Source organism: Syngnathoides biaculeatus, chromosome 22 (assembly GCF_019802595.1).
Source record: "Syngnathoides biaculeatus isolate LvHL_M chromosome 22, ASM1980259v1, whole genome shotgun sequence".
Taxonomy (NCBI): domain Eukaryota; kingdom Metazoa; phylum Chordata; class Actinopteri; order Syngnathiformes; family Syngnathidae; genus Syngnathoides; species Syngnathoides biaculeatus.
In genome coordinates this window covers 1,204,452-1,225,718 of record NC_084661.1, presented here as the reverse complement: position 1 = coordinate 1,225,718, position 21,267 = coordinate 1,204,452, and the positions used below count along the sequence as shown (strand labels likewise).

Here is a 21,267-nt window from a genome sequence, read left to right as displayed (position 1 = left end):
CATTAGTTATGTGTGTAATTGGTCTCCTCATAGCATAGTGATTATTATCCCATTTTTGTCTTGGAAGTCATTTTTAATTGTAGTTTGCAATTCGTGATGAGGAAACTGGTCTTGTTATGCTGCACACGATTCTGCGTTTGGCCGGCATGCAGGACGTTATTACCAAAACAAGACCTCCACTCGGGTTAATGCAAGCCTCTTTGTGCTTATCCAGATTTGACAGCCAGAATCCTTACCAGATGTTGGACACATTTCACCAGCAGATCCAGGAACATGAGGTAGTGATGGCCTCCCTACTGGAGTCAGCCAGCTTGTTTGAGGTGGCCATCTCTGAATACAAACAGCTCCGCCAATGCAGGTAAAGTAAGGAGAGTAAAACGCACAAACGTATGCCAAGTGAAGGACTAATGGGAAACCCTTATTTATATTCACGCTTTGAATATGCTTGAAATCATTTCTATCTCCTGTCATTCAACCCTGAGGCGTGAGGTGGGCCTGCTGAAGGAGCTCTGGGACATGATCACTGTGGTGGAATCCAGCATTGCGGCATGGAAAATGACTCCCTGGAGAGAGATTCACGTGGAGGACATGGAGCTGGAGTGCAAACGTTTCTCAAAAGATATTCGAGGGCTAGATAAGGAGGTGAGGCACTGGGGGCGGGGGGATAAGACTGTGAGACTAATCGGATGGGTAATGCAACTTAAAGGTGTGAAAAAGGAGACTAGCAGAAATGACTTCTATTTCTTGGGGATCCAGTCACAACATAACAATGGATGAGGGTATAGTAAGACATTTTCATGTAAGGAATGCTTGCAAAGGCAAGCAATTTCACAATCCTCCAATAATTACAGTAGTAAAATTAGTAGTTGTAGTTGATAAATATTTTTCCATTTCTTCTGGTGTTGTAATGTAATGAGTTTTTAGGTTAAAATCTAAATTCACACTTATCAGAATTTAAATTACAATTAAATTTCATTTATTTTGAAAATATACTTTAATATATACCAGTAGTTAACAAAGTTATTTGTGTGTGGATCACAGGGACAATATTCTAAGATCTTTAGATTTGTATTTATTTTGAAAATATACTTTAATATGTACCAGTAGTTAATAAAGTTATTGGTGTGTTGATCACATGGTCAGTATTTTAAGATCTTTAGAATAATAACAATGAATCCAACATTTGAAAGAAAGCAGTGTACCGTGGCCTTATCTGACAGTATCTTATTGTCTCAGGTGCATTTTTTATTCCAATTTATCCCTCAGCAGCAATGTTATTAATCACACAGACACCCCAAATCTTAGCAGGTCCACCAGGGTTGCTTAGACTGCCTTTTTTTCATTTCACATTTGTACAGCTATTTATTCATGAGGTTAAGCACAACCCCATACTTGGCGAATGACAAAATTGTCACATGAAAAAACCAAGTGAAACAGAGTTGGAGATGTAACTGACTAAAAAACTGCCAAACAGAACTTTATCTACATCTACAACATTCCAATTGAATCAGTGCTTTTTATGAAATCTAAAATGCTTCTTTGAAAAATGTGCACTGGGAGCACGGTTCCCACTGAATGATTCATTCATCCAGCATAATGCTGGTCTACACATACCACACATTTCAAACCCAACCATTAGAAATACAATTCAATCCATACGTCCATGTTCTGCTGGCGATTCTGTTCAGGGTCATGGGTGAGTATCCCAATTGTCTACAGCCAGGCCTGGTGTCCTGACAGTCTCAGTGCACATATTGGCAAGGAACCATCCACATTCAGAGTCACAAGGAGGAAGACATATCCACAGAGATAACTCAACAAAGGCCAAGGCCAAGATATGAACCTGGATGTTTTTTTTTTTTTTACCATTAGGCAAATGTGATAAACAAATTCTACTCATCTCACCAAACTGATTCATGTTAAAAGAGGTGAACCAAGAAATATAAATTTGGAAAGACATGAATTGAAGTTCCAAGTGTTCCCTCATTCCTGTGCATTTTTTAAATTCAGTGGTACAACTTCACCATAAGAATATATTGTTTCCTTGCCCTTCATGCAGATAATCAATCGATGACCATGTTTTATGTCTAGTTACTCATGGAGCTACTATTAGCTGAATTGAGTTAATAGGGACTGAAAACCAGGCAATCCCTCGAGGCTTTATCGATTTCACATAGATAAACAAAACAAAATCAGAACATTACAAGCTATTGTACTTGTTGCTTTCTGGTGCCACTTGTAGGTTAGAGTGTGGGAGGCCTTCACAGGTTTGGACAAAAGTGTAAAGAACCTCTTCATTTCCCTGCGGGCAGTAGGAGAGCTTCAGAACCCAGCCATACGAGCCAGACATTGGCATCAGTTAATGGCTACTACTGGAGTCCGTTTCACCATGGACAAGGTTTGCAGTTTGCCCTTTTGTACAATGAATGATGATTTCATAAAAAAATATAAATCTACTCTTTTCCTTCATGGGTGAATATTTTTGTGTTTAGTTTATGAGTACCACAAACAGTTGCATTTTTAATACAATATTTTAAGTACATACCGTACACGTGAGGCATTCACCGGTTGTTTCCTTTTCATACATCTGATCAATCCAGATCCATTATTTTTATTTTATGTGCACAGGAAATGACTCTGGCTGACCTGTTGCAACTGAAGCTTCACTGTTTTGAAGAGGAGGTGAGAGGGATCGTAGACAAGGCTGTCAAAGAGATGGGAATGGAGAAAGTTCTCGCTGAAATTAATTCCACATGGAGAGGTTCAGCCTAAACATTCACTACAGGTGTTTTATCCTGCATTACGAAGTATGTCCTCTGCTGACATGCCGCATGATCCATTGCAGCTATGCAGTTCCAATACGAGCCCCACCATCGTACCCAAATCCCTCTGCTACGTTCAGATGAAGAGCTTATTGAAACACTTGAAGACAACCAGGTCCAGTTGCAGAACCTCATTTCTTCCAAGTACCTCGCCCATTTCTTGGGTGACGTATTCGCTTGGCAGAGTAAACTTTCTGTGGCCGACTCCGTCCTCTCGATCTGGTTTGAGGTGCAACGGTCATGGACCCACCTGGAGAGCATCTTCATTGGCTCAGAGGACATTCGCTCACAGCTGCCTGAGGTTACTAAGAGATCCCTCCACAAGTTTGCATGGGTTATTCAAGAGCAAATTTCACTACATTGTATGTATGAATTACCTAAGGCCTAAATTCTTCTGTTGTGGCCTTTAACCAAGAATCTATTAGTTGGCGAACTTGGCACAGTACTGCTACTTCTAGAGCTGTGGTGACTTGACTTGTTAATTGTTCCCATGATGTCAGGGCTGAACCTCTACTCAGATGTTTATTATTATAATAATTTTTCCTCGCTCATGTGGGTAGCTAAATCCCTTGGCTGTTCTCCCTTGTGGAATTGTCTGCAGGACTCTAAGCGCTTCGAAGGGATTGATGCCGATTTCAAAGAGTTGGCAAACTCAATGCATCAAACGCCCAATGTTGTGGAGGCCACCAATAAACCTGGTCTGTTCAGCAAACTGGAAAACATACAGTGCAGGTAATGGTTAAGATGAGATGAATGGTCTTTTTTACACCTTTATTTCTGTTATGATGCGTAGTCTGTTTCAGGTTCCCACATGAATACACAAACCTGCTCACTCTATGTGCATTGTGGTTGCCTTTCCAGGCTGTCCCTGTGTGAAAAGGCTCTGGCAGAGTATCTGGACATCAAACGACTGGCCTTTCCTCGTTTTTACTTCATCTCTTCAGCTGATCTCTTAGACATTCTTTCTAATGGCACTAACCCACACCAGGTGGCTACATTAATTTTTTTTTGAAGTACAGCAATTATGTTTATGCGGTTCAGTCTGTTAGAAGTATTGGAAAAATAGCAAACCTTGGAGTTTGCACAAGTTTTGCGGGACTTAGGGTTATGACTGACCTCAAACTGACCACAGGGAAATTATCAGACAATTATATAGCTTTTTTGTTCATCCATTCTTTACAATATTTGTAATGATTGCCATTTCTGTAAAATATAACATGCCTCATTTAAGCACCAGGTATCTCAATCCTTTTCCCATGAAGGAAAAAAAGAGTAAGTATGCTATAACTATAATCAAAACATTTATTCACATTTTTCCTAGTGGAAGTTTTCATGACAGCTGAGAAAATATAAAAAATGCTCCAATTCTCACATACAATTAAATCCAGCTACTGGTTTTACCATCCCCTTGCTCAAATATATTCAGAGCACCAGTGGGTATTTCACATAAAGATTTGACAGAGATGAACAGTGATGAGGATGTAAAGCAGGTGTAAAGGTACAGGTGAGCAAAAAAACAACGTCCTTTGTTTCAGCTATTGGCATGGGGAACACTAGTTGTTTGGCAAACAAAATGGATAAGCTTAGCACACTCAGAAGACGGTGGGTGTACCACAAGAACACTGAGCCATGGTTATACCAGAACTTCACTCATGTTAGCAGATTGATGATTGATGTGATTGATGATGACTTACAGATGCTGGAGACAAATGACTATTTGACTCTGAGCAGTAAAAACAAGGTAGGCTGCGTTCTCACTTTTGTTAACAATAGATAGTGCAATTCCAGGCATGTAATCGTAAAACAAGGTCTCTGTAAACGTCACATTGAACCATCAGCAGTGGGAAAGCATCCAGGTTATCTCACAACAGAATTCTCGTATATCATCATTAGATTGTAAATTCCACAATCTGTTACAAAGCACGATATGTGACATATACAGTTCAAGCAACTGTTACCAGGTTACAGAGCCTGAACCCGGTGGGTCTCTTCATTATCTTTTTAATCACTGCACTTTGGACATTATCCTCTCCACTTTTCACATCTACTGTACACTGTATGATAAAACACAGACTTGTTGTATGGAAGCATCAGGAATGCATATGATGCTTCAGTGAACACACACTTGGAATAACCAGTCTTGTGCTGTTAACAACGAACTGCCATACTGTGAGTTCCCAGTCTTTATAGCCGTAACCCTTGATAATACACTCTAATTCAAACAGCATGTCTCCAGACTGAAAAGAAAAGTTCCATTATGGACAAACCTCCTCAGTAAACACCAACACACATTGGGGAGCCGGCTGTGCCAATCCACTACTGCATTCCGTGTCCCTCTGTGGCTAAGATCATGCCATACCTAGAAAATAGTTGCAGGGCTAATAGCATATAAAATTATAACAGGCGGTCTAAAACGTTGCCAGCTCTATATTGTATAACCAACATTCCAATACACATCTGATCAGAAACAGTTACTAAATTTGAATGATAGAAACAGCTGAACAATCCCAGGCACTTATTATTTTGGCACAAAAAAGTGAGACGAAGACTTAACTCTTGGAAAAGCTTCATAATCATAAAGGAAATTTATCCAAGTCAAGTAGCTTTCTAGAGGATTGAATGCTGGCTGGAGTACAACAACGAGCAACAGAGTGGCGTGGTTCCAATCTTGACGAAACACTGCCCCCAGGCTCAAACCTAAACAGGAAAGACTGACTCTAAACATAAACCAAACATAAGGGACATGTGCAGAGGAGGGATATTGAATATATCAGGCAGAGGATGCTGGAAATTGAGATTCCAGGTATGACTGGAAGAAGTGCAAACAATGAACGACATCCTTCAACATTGCCCATTGAGTTGTCACTGCTCCAATCAAGAACTTGACAAATCAAATAATACCACTCTACAAAGGGTATTTTGGTGAGACAAGTTCACATGATGAACACATTCAGTTGAACGTGTATGTTCCTGCACTTCAACTGCTTGGTGTCCCCAAAATGTTTACGAAGGGGTGTTTGGTGACTGTGTGGATGTCACATTCCAGCAGGGACTGTGACTTAAACCACCAAAAGGACTGGATAACCTCTGACTTGAAGGAACTACTCAACCAAAACAAGAGGGCCTTCAGGTCTGGAGACATGGCAGAATTGAAGAACATACAGTGTCAACCCAAAGTAAGACTGATGGAGGCCAAAATGGGGTCTGGCCTGTGAGGCATGAGATAGATCGCAGACCTCAACACAACGGACCATTGCCAGCAGATGGTTGTGCTGGAGAGACCTAATCAGTTGAGCCCTTTTTACCACAGAGGAATTAAGTTGATGAGCCATCCAATGAAGAATGGTGTTTGTTAATGCCTAGAACGAGCAGTACAGATATCACATTTACCTTGAGAACACTTTTGCAGAAGTACAAGTTGGGTTATAAGAAGCTGCAATGTGTCTCTTGACGTAGAAGTAATTGAGACTAGTTCAGGACATACTGTATATGGGAACAATGTGACAGTGGTGAGGCGTCCTACTAGAGGAGTGCTTCTCAAACCCCCTGGTGGAAGGCATTCCGATGCCAGTGTCAGACCCTAGAGAACATGCTTAACAACAAAAATACATTTATTCTATATTTTAAGTTGATTGATATCACTTTCTTTTGTACTTTCTCCAGTGTTTATAAAGATTAGATTAGATTATCCTTTATATACAATATTAAACCATATAGCGGTGTACAGTACTTATGGAGGTGGGAGGCAGGGTCGTAATTTTTTTTCACAAGAGAAAACAATTGAGCAGCACTGGACTAGAGTGACATAATACTCCATGGTGGAGCTGGGACTTTAAATATCTTCGTAGCCTATTTTTGTTTGCTATAGTGATGGACAGATTGACATGTCAGACATTCGTCCCGTTGGACTATGTTTGCGGATGACATTGTGATCTGTCATTAGTGTAAGGAGTAGGTGGAGGAGAACCTTGGAAGGTGCAATTATGTACTGGATTGCCAGGGATTGAAAGGGAAGCCAAGAGAAGGGGAAGGTTGCAATGAATAGAAGTGCAGGAGTTTTGTCAACTTCGGAGCAAAGAGGACTCTTGAAAGAAAAGTGAAGACGAGAGGATAGAGCGGGTGGAGAGAAGGGTAAGGGGTGGTCTGTGACAGAAGACCACAAGCTCAAGTGAAAGGAAAGCTTTATAGGCAGCAGTGAGACCAGCCATATTATATGGTTTGGAGATGGTAGAAATAGCAAGAAACAGCCATCAGCTACTGGACACTGTTTCCAAGCTTTAAATTGTGCTACAAAGAGCAACTGTATGTTCACTTATTTTGTTTTCTGTTTATCTTTACCCCACTGCTATTTTTTTTTTTCATGGTACTTTGTTTCGACTCATTAGTATTTGACTGTTTGGAACAAGGATTCTGAAATTTTTTTTGGGGTCGAACCAGGGACCTCTCACAGTGGTGACATTATTGAAAGCACCTGGTCCTCCTCATAATTCTAAAACCAATTAAACGTTTGTTTGCAAGGAAAAAACTGTCTGAACCAGTAAAATCTTACAAAAAGTTACTGTTTTCCCCTTGTTGAAGTCAAGTACTATACATCAGTAAAGACCTTACATTTAATGCCCATATTTATTTATTTTTTACCTATGTATAACTCTAAATTAACCATTGTACAATATGATTAGCAGCCACAAATCACACCCCTAACAATATTATGTATAACACTCAATGTTAAACTTCAACTTTGCATGAATTATCAATCTTAACAAATATTAACAAATACTACTGTAGCATAACTGACTTACGTTTTACTTACCACATACCAGCATGCAACTTAATTACTCCCTTCATGCTGATCTTGTATTGTTTTAGTACTTTGTTGGCTGTTTCTATATTATTATTGTGAGTGTATACTGTAAGTGTAAAGTTTGCTGCTGTGACTGTTTAATAAGCCTCAAAGGATGAATGAAGACTGTCTTTCTGAATGTACTTGTCCCAATGGGAGTTGCATTGATAATAGAGTGACACCTGTGCTACATGAAAAAAAATCGATCCATCCATTCGTCTGTCTATCATCTTGACCCCATCCCCAACTCCCCCATCAATGCCTCTTTGACATTCATTTGCCTCATTATCACAGACATGTTCTACTCCTCCCTGACCACTTGAACTGTTTGCCTCAATCCAAAACTCGCTGCCATCTCATCCATCCTGAAACAAAAGGGGAAAAAAATCGAAAAAAAAAAAAAAAAAAACAGTGGCGATCTATCTGACCTCAATCTCTATAGGTTAATTGCTGATCTGTCCTTCGTTGAAATAATTCTGCTGCACAACTTCTGTCCCACCTCGACATAATCTTCATGCACCCTTCCAATACGGTTTCACTGGTCAAAATCATAGATGAACTCCTCGGTGCAGCTCACTCTTGATTACTTATCATCCTGATCCTCCTGGATCTCACCGCAACGTTTGACACCATTTCTTACCCATTACTCCTGTACCACCTGACTTGTCTTTGGATCACTGGTGCTGCACCCTTTTAATTTCCATCATACCTCACTGACTGTCAACAGTTTGTCTATCTAAAAAATTACAAGTCTGGCTGCGTAGATGTCACACTGGGCGTTTCCCAGGGGTCAGTCTTGGGTCCACTTCTCTTCATCATCCAACTCCTCCACTGGACCCAATCCTATGTCAGTATGGGAACCTTCTTCATTGTTACACTGATGAAATATATGTTAACATCTCCAAACCCACCTCTTCCTCCCACTTCTCTCACCACCTGTATCGAAGACATCATGAACTGGTTGAGAAAGAAAATCATTTTACTAAATGTCAATAAAACGCTCTACGGATCAGTTTAATGTGGAAGTCCCAACTCAATCGTCGTTTCCCAGTACCCTTTTACTCCCACTTTGAGACAGACGTCACCTATTTGCACCTGATATTCATAACATCACCTGGACTGCTTCCCTCTACCTCTGAAACACCTCCAGACGGTGACTATCAAGGTACCAATCCAGCCCTGAAACCCTGGTCCAAACTTTTCGCACATCCTGTATTGTTTATTGGGAAAAACTCCATTCTGTTCTTCCTTCCAAACTCAACAGACTACACATACTGTAGAACTTGGGCACCCAAACCCCAGCACCCAATCATATGACCACGTCACCCCTGTTTTTATCTATCTTATCTCCCTGTACATTACTGCGTCCTTTACAGAAACCTCCTCCTCCCCGTGAAAGTACACCACAACCAATGTTCCCTCTAATTTTTCCTCTGTCTGGGCATACAGACAAGATCTCTGCGCACACTGAGGACCACTGTAAGCAAAATCAGAAGTGCTCACTGTGGCCACACACCAGTATCAGACATCATCATAGAAAGTTTATTATTAAAAGAATTAAATTACAACAGCAATTTTCATTAGTTTACTTTTAATGTAACTCATCTGGCCAACTTACAGTTTTATAGCTGACATCATTTTCCTCCCTGAATTTGATATATATGACTAGCATTTTGTGTTCTGTTATGTCTGTGCTCCCATCTACTATTAGGGTATGCCAGGGTCCATTTTTAAACTTACATATAGACTCATTGATTGAATTCACAAATTTAAAGGGATAGTTTTTGCTTCGCCAGCTTTCTGGTATACTCACATACTTTGCCATGTGATCATGGATTTGTTGAACTGACAGCATTCTTCTTCTTTTCCTTTCGGCTTGTCCCATTAGGGGTCGCCACAGCGTGTCATCTTAGATGAACGCATGTTTGTTTGGCACAGTTTTACGCCGGCTGCCCTTCCTGACGCAACCCCTCTGCATTTAGCCGGGGAGAGAAGATTACAGCACCTGGTATTCCCAGGCGGTCTCCCATCCAAGTACTAACCAGGTCCAAACCCGCTTAGCTTCCGAGATCTGATGAGATTGGGCGTTCTCAGGGTAGCATGGCCGTAAGCGTTGAACTGACAGCATTGATGCATTCTTTTTAATGCCAAGTAAAATATTGTCTGAGAAATTTAACTTGCTCAGGGTCAGATTTTTGTGCGCGTGTTTTTGTGTGTGTGTGTGACAGCTAGTTCTTTATCTCCTGGTCGTTTGCGCTCTCTCACAATAATGTAGCAATCATTTTTCCCATCTTGCGTCTTTATATAATTCCAATAGCATTCAAATGACTTTTCTGATGAATGTGTTGCTTGAGGTAGTCCAGCTTCTATTGACAACTTTTGCATTGCTGCATGCTAAGCAGAGCACTTTTTCTCACTCGAAAAAGAAAAGATCTCATCCAGTTTCACCGCTTGTTCTTCTATTTGCACATACTCCGACAGCCATTCCATCTTAAAAGAACCGTTTTGTATTTGTTTTTTTTACTTTGGTTTGGGGAGCCGACACATCACATTCACTACCTGCTCGTTTCGCCATGATACGGGTTAGCGTTAGCATTACGGAACTCCACCGCACTGTTATTGTCATGTACGAGCACAGCACATGCACAAGTACTGTCAATGCCGTGATTGGTTGCGTAGCGTATTTGCATCGTATCGTATGATTGGCTGGACAGTTGTCACTCACTGAATTACAGAGCAAAATAATACAGCAAAAAACTTTATATATCAAATTCATTTGCAGTGCATTCACTGCACCAGATAGGTTTTATTATGTGCTGAGTTTGCGAGAAGTGCGCAATTGCGCAGCTTAGAAGGAACATTGACCACAATTCAGCCCCTACTTGTGTATGTACCGCTGCGACCTGCAGGAATAGACTCCGTCCTGCACTCAACCTCTGTTCATCTCACTAGCCCCATTTTTTTCCTCAGTAGCATAGGACCCCCCCACCCCCCCCCACACTCACACACACACAATACAGACAGTATAATATAAAATATTTAAACCAAAATCGGACACTTGCACATCACCTTTTTTGTTTCTGTTCTTATCTGTTTTTTTTTTTCTGGTAACACTTTTTCATTTTATTGTTTTCTTTTTTTTTTTTTACTTGCATTTTAACACACATCTTGAAAGTTCCTATTCCAAATATGAAGTGGTTCTTTTAGAATCAAGTCACAAAATAATGCACACCAGACTACAACTAAAACAAAGGATTGTTAAATGAATACTTCTTAAACCTTTAAACTTATGGACCTGAAATGTTGATATTCCTTTTCTATTAGTACTTCTGGCCAAATAACCCTGAAAACGCATGGTTTCTATTTTTTTTTTTTTTTCAATTCGATTGGCTTTTATCCCAGCATAGTTTCTCAGCAGTTTTGAGTTGAACTCAGTTTGATGTAGTATCTCTCGCTTCCACGCTGAGGCGATGTTGCTCATGGTTTTGTAGTTTACTTTTTCTACTCTTGCCAAGACAATTTTGCCAGCAGAGTCATGAATGTCTGTTCAACACCGTTTTCCATCAAATGTAAGTGGAAGCAGGCAAGGAAAATGTCTCTCTTCAAAACCTGTAAACTGTACAATGTTTGCATTAAATTTTAGTAAAATTTACACCTGTCTGTACCTTGAATTTTGGCTTGCTTGTTACGCATTTTCCCAGGTACAGAGGCATCTGTCTAAGCTGTTTGACAACATGGGTAAAATGCGATTTGAAGCAGATGCAAAGGGAAATTCTTCTAAGACTGGTCTCGGCATGTATAGCAAAGAGGAGGAATATGTCCCTTTTAATAAGTCCTGTGACTGCTCTGGACAGGTAAAATCGACTTTTTAATATTGTTATGTGTCTTATAAAATGCTTCCATGCTGAGTTAAAAATTTGATTAGGTAATTACTCCAGTATTTCTGTTGCTTTAACTGAATAATAAATAACAAACCTCTCAAACAAATGTTTTTATGTGGGGAAAAATATAAATTGGAGTTTAAAAAAAAGGCCCATGTGAGGCTGAATTTTATTGCTAGTTGTTACCTTTGATTTGCATATAAGAGAGGTTTTCCATTTTACTTTATATCCATCCATCCATGCTAATTCTTAATATTGCATGGATAGAAAAAATCATTATATCACAACTTTTCTTCAGTTTTTTGTTACTTTTTAATTACGGGTGAAACTAAAGCTACTATGATGACAACAAAATTATCTCAGAAGAGATTAATTTAAGAGCTAATACCTATCTGCTGGCGAAAACAATTTTTCATACACCATGTCGGCTTGTGATTTCTCCAAGAGTTCATCGGAGTCAAGAGTCAGCCAACCTAGGGGTCCAATCAATGTCAAGAGACTCGAGGTGTTGGTTAAAACTGCACTGCCCTTAAAAAAAATGCACACACACTCACACACACCTTTGCAGTTTTCCATTTTCATGAAGCATTGACAGATGAGAAACATGCCTGGCACATCTGAACTCTCAAAATACGTAACATAAAAAAAATGCATGATGCTGTAAAGGATAGTAAAATTATCTCCAAAATCCTCGTCTTTCACTGCTCTGAAGGTAAACTGTGCCGTGGACAGAGGAAAGCAGTTGTTTGAAAGGAAGACACAATGCTTTTTGTGGAGGAAAAAAAAGGCACAGCATTGAATACCTCATCCTCACTATGACGCATGATGGAGGGGATTTGGGGTTTGGTACTGCTTGGTTGCCACAGGGCCTGATATTGTTGTTGGAAAAAAATAATCACGTTTATCGAGACATTTTGCAGGAGACCTTAAGACCATTTGTCTGCCAATTGCTCAGAAGATGCATGATACAACAGAACAACTCACCAAAAGACAGAAGTGAATCAATACATTGGCTTCAAAAGAATATGCTATGCTTTATGCAGTTTCCCAGTCAGAGTCCTGACCTCAACCCCGTTAAGATGCTATGGCATTATTTCACACCTGAAATCCCAAGATGCTCCAAAATCCCTCCTGACCATTGTGCAAGTCCGATCTGCATTCACATTAATATTTGTTTGATGTTAGTGGTGACAAAGGAGGCTTTAAACCGTCGTTCAATCCAAAGGTTTATGTCGTTTGTCCCATCCTGTATTGTGTTACGAAAAATATGGAAACATACACTACTTTGGAGGGTAAGCAGTACAGAAAATGGATGGATGGATGGATGGAAGAGTTATGAATATCATCTACTATTGTGACTTGGATGAAACCCAGATCAAGTTTATGAACCATTATTCAGAAAGGGTTTACACTCTTTTCTTGTGTGTGTGTTTTTTTTTATATGTACGTGTTGTTTAAGGTGGAGGTGTGGTTGAACCAGGTTCTGGACACTATGCGCGCCACTGTTCGTCACAAGATGACTGAGTCAGTGACCACCTACGAGGATAAACCCAGAGAGCAATGGTTGTTTGATTATCCAGCTCAGGTAAAATGATTCAATGAAATGGATGCTTAAGTAATTAGATACACTACAGTACTGTACAGTAGATACAGTGCACTATCGTATGGATACAGTACACATACTGGCTTTTCATTGCATAGCACTGCACATGTTATGTATCAACAGTATATTGCTCTAAGAACAATTTTTATCCAAGGATGAATGTCTGTCTGAGGTGATGTGCAATCCCTATACTAATCTATAAACTGGTCATATAAAGTGCTTATCAAGTTTTTACATTTTAATGCTGACCTTGGAATAGAAATAGCTTATTGAGTTAATTATGTGACCCCACAAAAAAAAAAACAAAATGAGTTAGCGAATATTTTATGATGTGATTAATTTGCATCCTTACTAACGAGAATACTCCTGCCCTTTTCTTTGACCCATTTTTAATTCAGGAGAACATGATTTGTGAATATAAATTATTTTTGCATGAAACAAAAATACATTTTCTAACCTTGAGATGCATCAACACCTTTATCCTAAGTAGTAGATGAATGTATTCCTTGTTTATTAGGATGCTTTGAATGTGATATATATGAAATGAATGCATCAAAAACAAAAACATTGAGTTACACTTTTTTTTCTAATTAAGTATAACAGGAATAAAATGTTTCCTTTGAGCAACCAGTCCGATGGAAATTAAATGCCATGTTGGGTCAAATGCAAATCACGTGGAAATATTTATTGAGGCGACTTTCCCAAAACAAGTATTAAAAACACTCATAACTGGGTACCATAACCTTTGCCTGGATAAAGATAACTTGTAAAAGCATATGGACCTGTTTTTGCCTTACCCCCTGTCACGACCGGGGATCGAGGGCGGACCCAAATGCACGACTCCAGAGGCAAGCAGGTAGAGTACAGAAAGCCTTTATTCGGTCCGTGGTCAATGATCAGCGAGTCAGTCAGGAAAAGCAGCAGTATCAGAAGTGGCAGGCTTACTAGGATGGTCAGGGAACACGGGAGTGCGGGAACGAGGCATGGGAATAAACGATCTGGCGGAGGACTAGTTATCCCCCGTGTCCTATAAGTACTGGGTGTAATCAGCCGAAACGGGGTGCAGGTGTGTGTCGACTAGAGCATGACCCGGGAGCGGATTTTCACTCCTGTCCCGTCCCACTCCCAGAGAAAAAAATCTTTTCCCGTCCCAATCCCGGGTCGGAGTAAAAAAAATCCATCCTGTCCTTTCCCACTCCCGTAGAATGACTCCCACTCCCATCCCACTCGCACTCAAAATTACTCCCACTCTTGTCCTGCTCCCGTTTGAATAAAACCAAACATATTGAAAAAATGTTACATTTTTTATTTTGACATTCGGTCGGTGTAAACAAAGTGTTTTGTTGTGTGTCGCCAGCAGCCGCTCCGTGTCGCTTTTCACTTATGGAGGTGACAGCAAGTCAAACCACTGTTGTAGTTCTTTTGTGTTGCTAGCGCGGTCAAAAGACTGTTGGCTCTCACTGAAAGATGACTACAAAAATGGACGCATCTGTTCATCTGGTTGTTTAACACGGTTGAAAATTATCATGTATTAATGTCGTTCCCGCTCCTGGCCGCTCTTGTTGCTTTTTTTTCCCGCCCCGTCCCGATCACGGGATTAATTAAAAAAAATTACTCCCATCCCGTGGGATTCCCGCGGGAATCACGTGTCCCACGGAAATTCCCGAAAAATCTCATTCTCTAGTGTCAACTAATTGGCTGACCACACCCAGCCAGGATGCCAGGAGCATGACAGTACCCCCCACCCCCTCAACGGCCGGCTCCTGACAGCCCAGGAGCGTCTGGATGGGCCACGTAGAAATCCTCGATGAGCGAGGAGTCCTCAATGAAGCGCGAGGGTATCCAAGAGCGCTCCTCCGGTCCGTATCCCTCCCAGTCCACCAGGTACTGGAACCCCCTTCCTCTGCGGCGGGAAGACAGCAACCGGCGCACTGTGTACACTGGCCCACCGTTCACCATGCGGGGGGGGGGGGGGGTGTTTGCCGGAGGAACGGCGAAGGACGATCCGGGCGTAGTCTTCCAACGTGGAACGTAGGGTGCACCTTCATCGAACTGGTTAGTCTAAGTGATACAGCGACCGGGTTAATGATTTTGGTGATCGGGAACGGACCAACAAACCTGGGAGCAAGTTGCGGGATTCCATCCGCAGCGGAAGATCCTTAGTGGAGAGCCACACTCGCTGCCCCACCCTGAGTTCTGGTGCAGCTCTTGTCTTGCGGTCTGCTGCGGACTTGTAGATATTGCCCATGCTCAGCAGCGTCCTCCGGGCTGCCTCCTAGGTCCGTTTGCAGCGCCATACCACTGCCAGGGCCGACGGTACCGCGCAGTCTGCGGCCAATGAGGGAAACGGAAAGGGAGGATAGCTGTGCACAACGTGGAGTGGAGCCATACCTGTTGAGGCGGAGGGTAGGGAGTTGTGGGTGTACTCAACCCATTTAAGGTGTTGGCTCCAAGTGCTCTGGTCCCTAGATGCTAAGCATCGAAGTCCGGTCTCTAATTCCTGATTTACCCTCTCTGTTTGGCCGTTAGACTCCGGATGATGGCCCAAAGTTAGACTGGCCGAAGCGCTGATGAGGGTGCAGAATTCCTTCCAGAAGCGGGCGCTGAATTGCGGACCTCTGTCCGAGACGACGTCCTGGGGGAACCCGTCGTAGCAGACGGCCTCGTCCAACACCAGCTGGGCTGTCTGCTTGGCTGACAGGATCTTCGGAAGTGGCACGAAGTGAACCATCTTGGAGGATCGGTCCACCACGGACAGCACAACTGTGTTACCCTGAGAGGGCGGCAGGCCGGCGACGAAGCCCAGTGCGATGTGTGACCACGGGCGGAAAGGGATGGACAGAGGCCGCAATTCACCCACCGGCGTTCAACCACTTCGTGCTCTTCAGGTACTCTAGGTTCTTGTGGTTAGTGAAGACCACGAACGGCGCTTGCGAGCCCTCCAGCCAGTGCCGCCACTCCTCCAACGCAGTATTGACCGCCAGCAGTTCTCGATCTCGTACGTCATAGTTCCTCTCTGCCGGGGTCAGCTTCCTTGACAGGAACGCGCACGGGTGGATCCTTCCGTCCTTGGGACTCCTCTGAGACAAGATGGCTCCGATTCCCGAATTAGATGCGTCAACCTCCACCATAAACTGGTGATCTGGGTCTGGAACAATGAGGATGGGCGCGCCGGTGAAACTTGCCTTAAGCCTGTTGAAGGTCTCCTGGCAGGTCCTGGACCACTCAAAGACAGTGTGTGGCGAGGTGAGCGCGTGCAGAGGAGCGGCCATGGAGCTGAAGTTCTTTATGAACTTCCTGTAGAAATTAGCAAATACTAAGAACCTTTGCACGTCCTTCCTGCTGCCGGAGGCAGGCCACCGCAGCACCGCATCGACCTTCCCGGGGTCCTTACGTATCTCCCCCTCTGCCAGGACAAAACCCAGGAAGGACACGGATGCTCGGTTTAACTCACACTTGTCCATATTTACGAACAGCTGGTGCTGCAACAGACGCCGGAGCACCTCTCTGACCTGTTGGATGTGAGAGGTCAGGTCTGCTGAAAAGACAAGAATGTCATCAAGGTATACAAATACAGTTTTATTCAGGAACTCCCGAAGCACGTCATTAGTGAAGTTTTGGAAGACGGCCGGGGCATTGGTTTGGCCGAAGGCCATTACGAGTATCTCGTGATGCCTGCAGTTCGAAATGGAGGTCGCACTGCACAAGTAAGGCCTTGACGTTGCTTGAGTCGCCTGAGAAACGTTCCGGTCGGGAGAGCGGAGTTATGCCGGCACGGGAGGGCTCCGTAACAGGTGAAACGGGTGGACTCGAAGCGACAGGTGGAATGACCATCGTCGGCGTAGCAGCCGTGCTAGCTTGGGATGCTAGCCACGGCTCCAGCCGGGCACAGATCTCATGGAGACGTTGATTCGTAACCTGGAGAGCAACCTCCTGGTCGACCACGCGTCTGCCCTTCCTTGCAGCAAACGGCGGATGGCCTCACAGTCGGCTGGGTCCATGTTTTGGCCAGATCGTTCTGTCACGACCGGGGCTCGAGGGCGGACACAAATGCACGACTCCAGAGGCAAGCAGGTAGAGTACAGAAAGTCTTTATTAGGTCCGTGGTCAATGATCAGCGAGTCAGTCAGGAAAAGCAGCAGTATCAGAAGTGGCAGGGTTACTAGGATGGTCAGGGAACACGGGAGTGCGGGAACGAGGCATGGGAATAAACGATCTGGCGGAGGACTAGTTATCCCCCGTGTCCTATAAGTACTGGGTGTAATCAGCCGAAACGGGGTGCAGGTGTGTGTCGACTAATTGGCTGACCACACCAGCCTGGGGAGGATGCCAGGAGCATTACACCCCCAACACACACACTCATATTTCACCTTCAGTTGGTATGTTTTAAAATCACATGGAAGTAGTCGTAAAGATAAACAATTGAATCTTCAACACAATGCTTTTTCAATTGCAGTTTCCCTCAAAGTGATTGTTTTAATTTTTACCTAAGGTGGCGCTGACCTGCACTCAGATCTGGTGGACATCCGAGGTGGGAATGGCTTTTGCCCGCATGGAAGAAGGCTCTGACAGCGCTCTGAAGGAGTACTATAAGAAACAGGTGTCTCAGCTTAATACCCTCATTTCCATGCTGATTGGCCATCTTTCGCCCGGAGATCGGCAGAAGGTCATGACCATCTGTACTATTGACGTCCACGCCAGAGATGTGGTTGCCAAGATGATTGCACAGAAGGTGAAGTGAAACTGGTTGAAGGGAATTAATCAATTTAAAAAAAAAAAAAGCCTTTTTCAGTTTATGGACAAAAGTATTAGTATATGCAGTGTGTTTTTTTTCCCACCTCTAACAGTGAAGATGTGGTTAGACTCCTTACTGTAATCTTCCCCTCATTACTACATCTTCAGGATAGGCTACAAACACAGTTAATCCTATCACTAAATATATTCTGGGACACTGGTCAACCTCTAATTTGTTTATTTTATGGTAATATTTACCTTAGCAAATAAGAAATATCAGTTCCAGGGGGAAACTATCATTAATAGTCAAAAAGTAAAAATAAATTATCCCTTGTCACTGGTCACCCCTGAAATTCTTGCTCAAAATTATACAGTTTTCCATTGTAGAGGTCCCACTGGATTTTGATGAAATTTGGGGGAATTCTAGATTTGGTTAAAGGGTATTTTCTGTTGCGGCCTCACTTGCAAGATCTACATACAGTATAAAGGCATGCTTGACTAAGTAAGTGAATCTGCACATTATCTCAAACACCATGGGACAAACTACAGTAGATTGAATTGTGAGGAAGACCAGATGGCCCAATATATGTGACTTTTGGCTCAACATATGCTCTTCAGGATGAATTTGCTGAAATCTTCAAATGCCAATACGCAACTATGAATTCTAACAGAATTGTGTTCAGAATAGTGTAACACAGTGGAGTTTAGATCTCAAAGTGCATGTTCCATGCATGGTTTTTCTGTCGGTACTTCGGCTTTTTTCCATGTTCCAAAACCACGTTCTGTTAATTAAAGACTAAATTGTTCTTAGGTGCAAATGTGAATGGCTGTTTTTCTGTAGGTGCCCTGCACAGTCCAGGGTGTTCCCCCACATCACACTTGATGACTCGAATCGGCCCAAAGAGAAATCTTGAGTCCACAGATGACAGACCCCCAAAGCACTAAATTCAAGTCCAAGTACACTGTGAAGCACAACAGAGCCAAGCCTCATGATATGGAGCTGCTTTTCAAACTGAGCCTATTTATACCATACCAGGGGTCAAAAATCAGTTTGAATAAGACGATAATAATAATAATAATAGCTCAAAATAAGACAAGATATATACAGTACCGTAATTCCCGGCATACAGAGCGCACCTGGTTATAAGACTCACAGAGTTTATTAGTAAAGGATTTGGTACATACATACGCTGTAGCTGTGTAAAAGCCCCAAGTGCCCACATTGAAACCCACATTCAAACGAGATATTTAAAAAGAAAGACGGTTCACAGAAAGAATTTAACGCTAGCGTTAATGTTAGCGGCGCACTAGTGCTAATGCTAACACGGCCGGTTAAAATAAAACTTACCGGTAAATATCACTGAGACACGCCAGTAACACAGCAGCAACACGCTAGCACAGTGCTAACGCTAGTGCAGCGCTAACAGGGCCTGTAAAAGTCACTTCCTCTGCACATATATTCCACCAGTCTTATTCTTACTTTTTCTGATTGAGTGCCCCCTTGCGGCTGTTAGAAAAAAATGCACAAATTAGCCGCATCAACGTATAAACCGCAGAGTTGAAAGCGTGCGAAAAAAGTCGTGGCTTGTAGACCAGAAATTACGGTAAATAAAATGTGAAGCGCAATATGTGATTAACATAATTAGAGTGAGGAAAAGTATTACATTGGGCATTTCTGCTAACCTTGGTGTTTTCTTTTCACTCGATTTTAAGGTGGACAATTGTCAGGCATTTGTGTGGCTTTCACAGCTGAGACACCGTTGGGATGAGAAGGAGAGGCATTGTTTTGCAAATATCTGTGATGCCCAGTTCCGCTACTCCTATGAGTATTTGGGCAACACGCCGAGACTAGTCATCACGCCTCTAACAGACAGGTATGTACATTTGTGACATTTATCCAATCTGAACAACTTGTAATGATTGTTTCTGATAGTAATCTGAAAATGCTATCCATTTGTTAACCCAAGGTTAAAAATAACTATTTCATTTCATTTACTTCCAAATAAGCACCTGTGAACATCCTAAGAAAAAAACCCTAAATATTCATACTCATTACTGAGAATATACTACAGTTTAAATAAAAAATATTCTAAGTGATTATCTTTGGCCTTTCATTTTCTGTTTCAGAAGGAGAATCCTAAAATATTTTAAGAGGGCTTGAATTCATAAAAGTGTTAATCTATTATAGTGTAGTTGTGCCAACAAAAGTTGAAAATAAACATCAAAACAATACACAACATTAACAAAAAGGAAGTACAAAAAAAGGGAAAAAAAACAAATCCCCCCGCTCAGGAAATCTTGTTCTTTCTGTAGGTAAACTCACATAAACCATGATCAGAGATGATAGATTCAACATAAGGTATGAATATTTGCCATCTGGAACAAGAATATTTTTCTGCTCAATCCATTTTAAAACCATTTAAAAATTACATTTAAAGCTGACATCTACGAGCATTTTTTTTTTTTTAAGGATCCTGTTTTTATTGTGATGCTTCTCTTTTGGTGGATTTTTTAAAATAATATCACAGAAGATATCAGTCTGGAACCTCTTCTAAGGTATTTAAAGAATCGCAAGGCACCGGTATAGTTGTTAGATTGTCTGTTATGTTGTAATTTTTGGTATATTACAAAACAAAAAATACTGTAGATTCCAGTAATTTAATTTGGATCATAGCAGACATCCATGGCAAGTAGAATCTTGTGGACTGACTCACTCAGGGAACTTGACCAACATTCTGTTTGTTCCCAAGCATGTGTTTTCACAGAATTCCTGATAAAGTTTGAGCTAGACGGAGATGAATGCCTGGTTCGCAGAGCCATTTGGCAAACTGCAGAATGTGATTATGAATCTCCAGATCTGCCAGATTGACCAGTATTCCATTTGAAGCCGGAACAAAGCAGAAACAATGGGCTTTGATGGCCAGATCAGTAGCCATTGTAGTACCAAGAATTCACCATATGCTGCATGTCCTTCCTGGGAGCCACAGTGTTCATTTTGATAATGGATCACGGGTTCAGGGGCATTTTGCCGCAAGCTTTAATCCATAGTTTGAGAAACGGCTAAAAGCTTGTTTGGTGCATTGCTACCCATTGAAAAGGATTTACCTTCCAAATTGTCATTCCTCAGACAACCTTTAACAGTTGGTCATACAGTACGTTCATTCAATCTTTTTTATCTAAAAGGTCAGCAACCTTCAACTGATTTAAGATTGTAAAAAAATGCATCAACCATTTAAAAATGGAAAATTATAGTATACAAATACTGGAATAGTAGTTTATTTTTGGGTGAATGATTTATTAATTTTTGCAGTACAGTATACTGAAATAATTTGTTTGACACCAAAAGAAGAACAAGAGGTACTAGATCAACAATTCATCCTTTACATG

At 41.8% G+C, this 21,267-nt stretch overlaps 1 protein-coding gene and 1 non-coding gene across 4 annotated transcripts in view; one reads left to right on the top strand and one right to left on the bottom strand.

The window, feature by feature from the left end:
* dnah9 (dynein, axonemal, heavy chain 9) overlaps positions 1–21,267 on the top strand; it is a 226,294-nt gene that overhangs the window by 74,641 nt on the left and 130,386 nt on the right. Inside the window, exons 22-32 of one of the 3 annotated variants that reach the window (XM_061810317.1) lie at positions 215–358; positions 483–642; positions 2,243–2,398; positions 2,629–2,761; positions 2,846–3,123; positions 3,424–3,554; positions 3,684–3,810; positions 11,364–11,516; positions 13,003–13,128; positions 17,639–17,878; positions 19,594–19,754. In XM_061810317.1, coding sequence (XP_061666301.1) covers positions 215–358; positions 483–642; positions 2,243–2,398; positions 2,629–2,761; positions 2,846–3,123; positions 3,424–3,554; positions 3,684–3,810; positions 11,364–11,516; positions 13,003–13,128; positions 17,639–17,878; positions 19,594–19,754 — 1,809 coding nt within the window. Of the gene's footprint in view, positions 1–214; positions 359–482; positions 643–2,242; positions 2,399–2,627; positions 2,762–2,845; positions 3,124–3,423; positions 3,555–3,683; positions 3,811–11,096; positions 11,232–11,363; positions 11,517–13,002; positions 13,129–17,638; positions 17,879–19,593; positions 19,755–21,267 lie in introns of those variants that run through there. The other 2 variants (XM_061810318.1, XM_061810319.1) reach the window with 2 other exon arrangements.
* LOC133496107 (5S ribosomal RNA) lies at positions 9,656–9,774 on the bottom strand. The gene has a single exon (XR_009793727.1). It is a non-coding gene; the product is annotated as a 5S ribosomal RNA (ribosomal RNA).